Source organism: Hippocampus comes, unplaced genomic scaffold (genome assembly GCF_001891065.2).
Source record: "Hippocampus comes isolate QL1 unplaced genomic scaffold, H_comes_QL1_v1.1 scaffold213, whole genome shotgun sequence".
NCBI classification, from domain to species: Eukaryota; Metazoa; Chordata; class Actinopteri; order Syngnathiformes; family Syngnathidae; genus Hippocampus; species Hippocampus comes.
Genome location: NW_017806232.1, coordinates 97,036 through 106,125, shown reverse-complemented (window position 1 = coordinate 106,125; position 9,090 = coordinate 97,036). Strand labels below are relative to the sequence as shown.

The window sequence follows — 9,090 nt, the reverse complement described above, 5'->3', positions numbered from 1 at the left end:
CCGATTACAGACAATATTTAATTTATATATCGGTTTACGCGGCACGGTGATCGACTGGTTAGCACGTCGGGCTCACCGTGCAGAGATGCAGGGCTCCGGCCTTCCTATGTGGAGTTCGCATGTTCACCACGTGCCTGCATGAGTTTTCTCAGGGTACTTCGGTTACTCGCACACATTCCAAGAACATGCATGGCAAATTGATCGGGCACTCAAAATTATCCCAAGGTGTGATTGTGACCACGAATGGTTGTTTGTCTGTGTGGCCTGCGATTGGTTGGCAACCAGTTCAGTGTCCCCCGGCTACAGCCTGAAGACATCTGTGGTAGGCTCCAGCACACCTTCAACCCTTGTAAGGATAAACTGATTTTTTTAACGGATGGATGTCGGCTTACGAGACGTGCTGCTGCTTAGTACACGTGTTCTTTCAAATCAATACTAAATGTGATCACAAATAGGCATTATGTGAACGACTCGATGAAAGTGTTTTAATTGTATTTTCGATGTATGGTCCAAGTCCGTTGACTCATTGGCGTGTTTTCAACACGTTAAGTCCTCGTCTTTCCCATGATTGTAATGCGCCACGCGCCCTTGGAGATGAAAACAAACAACCCGGTGCCAAATTGTCCGCTCATCAGATCAGCCTTGTGTAAGCGAAGCCAAAATGGCCGCCGAAGCGCGCAGTTTCCCAAACCCCACGATGGCGACCTTGTGATGCATTACGCGCCAGTAAGTTTGAGTTTCGAGTTGTTTAGTCGCATTTATTACTCATTGATTATAGTTAGTTATTCAGTGAGGGTTATATGCTTTAAGTGGGAATGTGTTTAACATAAATGTCAGAAGATACGGCGTGGTACTTCGTATTACGTACCTATCATAAAGTAAAACGTATCCTGCCCACAAATGAGCATTATTCTCATCGGTTGGATGCGGTTTACTCAATGGAGGTGTTTTAATTGTATCTTCGATGTATGTACAACGTACGTTGCTTCAAATGTTAGTTATTCGATTTTAGATGTTTGTCTTATTGTTTGTCCCACGATTTGAACGGCGCAAGGTTCCGAGTGGGCGGGGCCTGGCGCGGAGTAGAGTCACATGACCCGCCCCGGAGCCAGGCTGACCAATTCCAATATGGTGGCCAGCTTGGCAGGTCTACGTTTGCTGTTGATGATATTGTTGATGGTATTGTTGTCGTGCGGGATCCGGTTGGGCTTGTGCGGCCAGGCGACGCCGCCCGTCGTGCGCCTGCGCCCTGAAGACCCCGCGGGCCGTGTGTGTATGAAAGGAGGGATAATCTCGGCGCCCCGGGGAGCTTCGTTCAAGCTGCGGCTCTTCGGCCCCGACCGGAGTAACCAGACCTGGCCGTGGCTGGCCTTCGCGCCCGAGGGGGCGCTCGGGGACCCATGCGAGGACGAAGACAGACGGCGGCAGGCCGCCTTCCTGGTGAAGGAGCCATTTGCGGCCGAAGAGGATTGCAGCGGACTGCTGACAGTGGAGGTCCAGCTGGGGGGCGGCGGCGAGCAGCGGGACCTCCATCAGAACCTCCATCACGTGTGCATGAAGAGCGGGGGCAAGTGGACCTCGGTGAGCGAGGACAGGCTGCGCGTCAGCTCGGACGAGCCTTTGCCCGCTGAGCACATCCCGGCGTGGGGCCTGGCGGTGCTGGTGCCGATGCTGGTGCTCGTCTGCGGGCTGCTGAGGACGGTTCAGCTCAGCCTGCTGTGGCTCGACCCGGTCGAGCTTTACGTGCTCCACAGCTGCGGGTCCGAGGAGGAGAAGCGCGCCGCCAAGCGTCTGGAGCCCGTCAGGAGAAGAGGGAACTTTATGGTAATAATAATAATAACAATAATAATAACCATCATCATCATCATAATATTTGCTGTGAATTGCGCAAGACCTACAAGGACTAATTCTGCCCCAGAAACCTTGTGCCAGCACAAAGTAAATGGAATGAAGCTTAAAAATTGTAAAAAATTAAGCCGCCCTCTCCACAAATTCAAAGGATGAGAAAACAAAGTCTGGAAACTTTTTCAACTCGCACCACTGCTCTGTCATTTGTTAACTCGCCAACACTCGCTGTAACGACGAGGTGCTCTCAAGCAGTGATTCCCCCAACCAGTGTGCCGGGCCACATTAGTGTCCTGTGAGAGCTCCAGCGGAACTTATCAAATTTCATTTTATTGGTGAGAGGATTATTTATTAATAGCAAATAATGTGTCGTTGCCCATCTATCTATACCACCAATTTATAGTGACCGAAAGAAAAAAAAAGATCTTGTATTCAATGGCAAAAATTGTGAAGTTGACAAATGTATTCTGTCTTTGTGACAATTTTGTTTGGAGGTGTGCCATGCGATTTTTCGAACTTAAAAAAATGTGCCTTGCCTCAATAAAGTTTGTGAATCACTGCTCAAAAGCACAAAGGTGCTCAAAATGTGTCACTGGGCCCCCTTGTAGCAACGCCCAAAATATGAGGAAAACTGAAATGAGACAAACTGTTGCCCTATATCTTCACAATTCAGTTCTACATAGTTCTGAGCCTCTCCAAGTCCGAAAATTGGTGACGTGAGTCATGTGGGTCCATGACTTGTGTGTTTTGGTTTGGCGTACGTTGTGTGTGGCAGGCGTGCTCTCTCCTCTTCCTGTGCGTCCTGGCTCACTCGGCCGTGGGGGTCCTGCTGTTCCGGGCGTTGGGCTCGGTGGCGTCGGCCGCCTTCGCCGCCGCCTTCATGCTCTTCTTCCTGGCCGAGCTGCTGCCTCACGTGGTGTGCTCCGGCTATGGCTTCCAGCTGGCTCCAGGCCTCACCTGGCTGGCCCAGGTGAGCATGGTGCTCACCTGCCCGCTCTCTTGCCCCCTGGGTCTGGTCCTGGACCTGGCGCTGAGGCGCGACATCAGCACCTGTTGTATCCGCGAGCGAGCCATGGAGATGATCCGCACCAGCGTCAACGACCCCTACAGGTATGGCTGCCCGCCTCAGATAACGGCAATGTTTTTTAAAATGTGACTTATTTATTTCTTTTAATATTGGGGTCAATAAAAATAGCACATTTTTCCCCATTTTATTTGTAAACAAAATATAAAGGTGGCACGGGGTCGACTAGTTAGCACGTCCGCCTCGCAGAGGTAGATTCCAGGCTCCGGCCTTCCTGCGTGGAGTTTGCATGTGCCCCCGTGCCCGCGTGGGTTTTCTCTGGGTACTCCGTTTTCCTCACATTCCAAAATCATGCATGGCAGGCTGATTGAACACTCTAAATTGTCCTTTGGTGTAATTCTGAGTGTGAATGGTTGTTTGTCTATGTGTGCCCTGCGATTGGCTGACGACCAGTTCAGGGTGTACCCCGCATACTGCCCAAAGACGGCAGGGATAGGTACCAGAATCCCTGCGACCCTCGTGGCTTGCATAATGGTTGGATGGATGGAAAAAATATTGAGTATTTGGTACAGAAGAAAGGTGCGTCGTGTTTGTAAGTCAAAGTGTCCCATTACTGGTGAGTTATTTTCAGAACATACCCGTGGGCTACTCATGCTATCCTTGGGGCCTAACTACCGGTAGTACCCGGTGACATATATTCTGAGTAGTCTTTTAATAAAATGGCACGTTCATGGACACGCCCACCGCCGTATGTAAGAATGAGTCTTGCGTGCGCTGTGCATTGTCACGCCACGTCTGCGTGTGTCTTGTCGCAGTGAGTTTGTGAAGGAGGAGTTCAGCCGTGGGACGCTGCGCAGCAAGACGGTTGAGGATATCTTGACGCCCCTCAAGGACTGTTTCATGCTGCCCAGCTCCACCCTTCTGGATTTCTCCACCATGTCGGACATCATGCAGAGTGGCTACACGCGTGTGCCCATCTATGAAGAGGAGAGGTGGGAGCTAACACTTCAACTTAGACCCGACTGCTCCTCATGTGCACTCGTGTCATTTGGCGCCACCTGCTGACAAAGCTCATTTGATACAATTTTACTTTTTATCATAACGTAACCCAAAAATAATTGACACTAGAATGAGCAAAATGAAATTTCAGGAGTGTAGCAGGCAGAAATATTTGTCAACAACCAGACAGGGGGTTTATTCTTATAATTGTAAAATTACAATGAAAAAAAAAGATGCTATTTCCAAAAATCAACTCCAAAATGTACAGCAAAAACTTGAAAATGTGCATAGTTGTATTATTACAAGAAATAAAAACTAATCTGACGAAGTTTTGATGTTAAAAGAAAAAAAAACCCACAAATGATCCAAGACTAAACTAGAGAGCGGAAAATGAAGCTTCATGAAGCACTTGTGATAATTTTCTTTTTTTTCCCCCCAGATCGTGCTCTTGTCTTTAAAAAACATGTGCAATGAAAACGTATTACATTTCCATTGCATCTTTAAACAAAGAATGGCATCCAGAGGAGTCAAAAAAATATCACAAGTGCTTCATGAAGCTTCATTTGTGCATTACTACTGGACATTGCGGGAAGAAAACTGAATTTGATTATTTTCCAGCCATTGTTAGTGTTGGTGCATGCAGGATGAAGCAAATGTTCACGCTAACCGATTTTGCGAGTAATTGTCGCCGGTGCGACGGCGTGCAGGTCCAACATCGTGGAGATCCTGTACGTGAAGGACTTGGCACTCGTGGATCCTGACGACTGCACGCCCATGACCACCATCACCAAGTTTTACAACCACCCGCTGCACTTTGTTTTCAACGACACCAAGCTGGACGCCATGTTGGAGGAGTTCAAGAAAGGTCAGACTTACCGGTTCGCTTGCGTGTTCCGGTGCTACTTCCTTTGGCACTAACGTTAGCTTGTTGCGTCCAGGCAACTCTCACATGGCCATCGTGCAGAAGGTGAACAATGAGGGCGAGGGTGACCCCTTCTACGAGGTGCTGGGATTGGTCACCCTGGAGGACGTCATCGAGGAGATCATCAAGTCGGAAATCCTGGACGAGTCCGATGGTTACCGTAGGTTCTCTCAAAGCAAGTCGTGATGACGTGTGGATTTGAGGGTTAACCGCCGTCTGTTTCTCGCATGCCTTTGCAGTGGACAGGAAGGTAAAGCGTCCTCTGCCCCCGCTGGAGATCCCTGTGGAGCCTCGCGGCGCCCCCGATGAGTTCTCGCTCTTCAAGATGCCCGAAGGCGAGCCAAAGATCCAGACGTCGCCGCAGCTGCTGCTCGCCACTCATCGCTTCCTCTCCAGAGGTGCGTGTTGTCGCCAAGCGCTTCCCGTCAGCCATTTTGGAATTGAGCCCCACGAGGCTTTTCCCAATGGCGCGTGCTCCTCGGCCCGATCGAAGGTCCTCACAGTGTGTCCGCATGTGGCGTGTCTTTGATGTCGCGCAGAGGTGGAGCACTTCAGCCCGGCGCGTGTGTCTGAGAAGATCCTTTTCCACCTTCTGCGCCACCCCAGTGTCAACCAGGAGGTGCACTTTGACCCTAGCAATCGCCTCAGCCCCGCCCACTATCTGTACACCCGCAACCACCCAGTGGACTACTTCATACTGCTGCTGCAGGTGCGTGCGTGCGTGAGTGGGTGAGTGTTCGAGACTGTGACATTGTGTGTTCGTGGGAGAGTGTGTGAGAGAGCGTGTGAGAGAGCGAGGTGAGACGTAGAGTAAGTGGACATATTGTGGCGGCAGGGACGAGTGGAGGTGGAGATCGGCAAAGAAGGACTCAAGTTTGACAACGGCGCCTTCACCTATTACGGCGTGTCGGCACTCACACTGCCATCCTCAGGTTAGCGTAGGAACTGCAACAACACACACCAGCATGGGTCAGGACTTCAAGTTTGATTTGATGTGTTGATATTTCACGATTCATTGTTATTTTGATTCAGATGGTTAGTAAATGTGCGTGTGCGTGTACAGTGCATCAGTCCCCGGTATCGACTCAGCGTCAATCTCCCCGAGATCCGTTTGACGCGTCCGAGGCGACCAGTCCGTCCAGTTACTGTCCGGACTACACGGTCCGAGCGCTCACCGACCTGCAGCTCATCCGGGTACGTACTTGTCAAGTCACACTGTACGTTTGCGTGTGCATGTGTGTGTGTCTATGACAGTGTGTGTGAGATTATGGATGTGACCTTGCATGTATATAGTCGGTACGAGATGCTCTTTCCATTCATGCATCGTGTGTGTGTGTGCACGTGCAGGTGACCCGCCTGCAGTACCTGAACGCCCTGATGGCGTCGCGGGGCGGCGGCGGCGGCGGCCCTAGCCCAGACCCGCCGGAGATCAAGATACTTCCCAACAGTCACACGAAACTGCTCAACGACAGGAACGCGGCCTCGGCCGCTCAAGGTTAGCCCAGATGGCGGCCGCATCTGCGGCCGCCCGTCCAACCACCTGCTCGCGGTCCCTCCACGTCGCATCCTCGTGGCACTCATACCTAACCACTTCCTGTTTCCTGTTTCCTATACTAAACAAACACCAAAAATGGTTCCTGTCTTTTCTTTGCTGACTTTCTCCTCCAGACTTGAACTTCTCTTTCTTTGACACCATTGACAACTACTGCTAGTGTGGCAGGTGAACGCAACCGCACACGTTACAGCTCGGCTTATGTGTGTGTTTGTGTAAGTGTGTAACGTGGTGTATGTGTTTGTCACCGTTCTTTGCTTTCATTGATCAGTTCACACAATGCCTGTCCCTCAGTCTGCTCCCATTGGTCAGATTTGATCATATTTGATTCCTAATTTTAATATATTTTTAGCGTTCATTTTAAATGGCAGCGTTACAGGGTTTTAATTCATTTATTTTTATTTAAAGCATTTCACTTTTCATTTTTTTTAACATTTATTCAAATTGTTAATTTTAGCATTATTCTGTTTTTAACATTTAATACTATTTTTCCTTTCAAATGTTATTTTTATCTGTTTTTTTTGTATCAGCAATATTGCTTCTTTTATCTTTTTTTGCATCAATAGTTTAAAAAATGTATTCAATTCATTTAGGATTTTAAGCATTATTTTTTAAAATAAGTTCGTTTCAATTGTTATTTTATTTTCAAATGCTTTTTTTAAATTTATTTTTTAATTTCTATATTATCTTAACATTAATGTAAATGCTTTTATTTTTAGGATTTTATTTATTTTTTAAAATGTCATATTTTTGGTTTATATTTTAAACCTTGACACGATTAGTTTTATTAGCATTACATTTTAAAATTTGATTACATGACATGCACTAAATTTATGATCTAGTCCATAGCAATTTATTTTCATATTTTCATCTAATTTGCTTGTACATTCTTTCATTTTGTTTAATGTTGTGTATAGCATGATGTTATTTGTTAATGTTGAATTTAAAAGATGCTCCTCCATGTGCCACCATGTTCCCGCCCCATCACTCCACTGTTCTGTGCTCTCATTGGTCGACTTTTGCAGATGGGACAGAAGAAGACGACGACGACGAAGAAGGTGACGAGGCTCGTGCGTAGCGACAACCTCTTCAAACGTTCATCTGACTGGACGAGACTGGTCTCCATTTCTTTTATGTCATTGTAATTATCATTATTATTTTTCATCAAGATTATTATTATTATGTTTTATAAACACTGCGTGTAGATTTTTATTATTTGGTTTTGGTTAATTGGGGCGGTGCCTTTCTTCCAAGTTCACCATTGCCATTGGTCACTTTTGCTATTTGCGTGCCAAATTGTGCGTGTGCGAGCATCCGTCCGTTCAGACAGCGACGCATGTTCTCCTTAGGCTGCATGGTCACGTGACCGCTCGGGCTGGTTTCCGTGGTTACGCCAAGAGGGTGTTGAGGCTTTGGTGGTGCTCACTGCGGAAAGTTTTACTTCACAAGAATTTTCTTTGCCTAATGTCTCACAGAAAAAAAAGATTCAATCTTGATCGACACTTTAAAAACAATCCCATTCCACGTTTTGGTTTTGTGCTCAAGTTAGCCACGGTAGCTAGGTGGCGTCTCTTTAGTTGTTTTTGTTGATTAATTGATGGTTTAGTTATCTTTGTTTTGTGACGTTTTCACTCATCCTTAACTGGAACCCCAAACTAGCACCTTGAATCTTGTCCTCTTGTCTTCATGTGTGTGAGTGTGAGCAGCATGCCAACATGGATGGAGAAGTAGCGCGCACACGTCGCTTAGTAATTTTATTTTATGATTTTTTTTTTTTTTTTACCAGCTGACACTAGTTATCAAATGCATGCAAAAGCTTTAGCCAAAGCTCATTTAGCTCATCTACCTATCTGGAAGCTAATATGTCACTTGGATGTTTTTTGAATTTACTTGGCCATTCCCTGAAACATAAGCCGACACGCTAACTTTAGCTCCCTTGCCTTGGAGGTCAATACTAAAAGGTACTAAGGCTAAGCTAATGAGTGGTTAAGCTAATGTTTGTCATGCTGACAACGCCTTTGAGTCGACTTTTTGCGTTACTGGTTCAGTACACCCTAAACTCTCCGTGTTTGGGTATTTAACAGGCTAAGTGCTAAACTAAAATAAGCTAAACAAAGCTACGGTTGGACAATCGATGTTAGAGAGGGTGGATTAGCCAATTTAATAAGATTATTTTTTGAGGGCTTTTGTTTTAGTAGTTTTATGAAGAAGAGAAATTAAAGCCAATGAAAAGCTCAGCGTTAGACTCTCGTTAGCGTGATTAGCAACGGGCTAGTTAGCAAAGTATCACGCATGTTCTCTCATTCCGTACGCGTGTCTGATCAGTTGCTGTTAGAACTTGATATGCCGTCATCTTCCAGCAGAAAATCTTGTTTGATTTCAAGATTTGTTGAAATAGTTTTACTATTTGAATAACGTGTTCCATTTTGTAATTTTTTTTTTTTTTTTGGTATGAAAACTGAATGTAAAAAAAGAAAAATGTCAATGAGGAGTGCAAGTGTTCATAAGTTAGAGAGTAGTTTGTAGACGAGTTTCAAGTTGTGGAATCACTTCCTGTTTGTGTTACACTTTTATAGTTTTATCCGCAGCAGCGACGTTGGCTTTAATACTTTCAAGTATTCAATTTTCCTAGGAATTAAAGTCAATCCTGTTCTAAATACATCTGTCTTAGTTTTCTATGTTGTAGCATTCAAACAAAAAGATTACTTTCTTGTTAACAATGTACTCCTTTGCTTTTTCAGTCTGTGT

General features: G+C 46.2%; 1 protein-coding gene across 2 annotated transcripts; it reads left to right on the top strand.

The window, feature by feature from the left end:
• The first annotated feature begins 720 nt into the window (after positions 1 to 720).
• On the top strand, positions 721 to 9,001 carry cnnm3 (cyclin and CBS domain divalent metal cation transport mediator 3). Of its 2 annotated transcripts, XM_019856412.1 has the most exons (12): positions 721 to 1,824; positions 2,621 to 2,955; positions 3,685 to 3,861; positions 4,576 to 4,733; positions 4,807 to 4,950; positions 5,030 to 5,188; positions 5,330 to 5,499; positions 5,626 to 5,722; positions 5,854 to 5,984; positions 6,138 to 6,285; positions 6,459 to 6,510; positions 7,368 to 9,001. In XM_019856412.1, exons 1-11 carry the CDS (start codon positions 1,093 to 1,095, stop codon positions 6,500 to 6,502), a joined length of 2,295 nt encoding a protein of 764 aa, XP_019711971.1. In that variant the 5' UTR covers positions 721 to 1,092; the 3' UTR covers positions 6,503 to 6,510; positions 7,368 to 9,001. The 2 variants fall into 2 exon arrangements, with proteins under 2 accessions (XP_019711971.1, XP_019711970.1); XM_019856411.1 differs by lacking the exon at positions 6,459 to 6,510 and having other exon boundaries at positions 724 to 1,824.
• Positions 9,002 to 9,090: the final 89 nt, after the last annotated feature.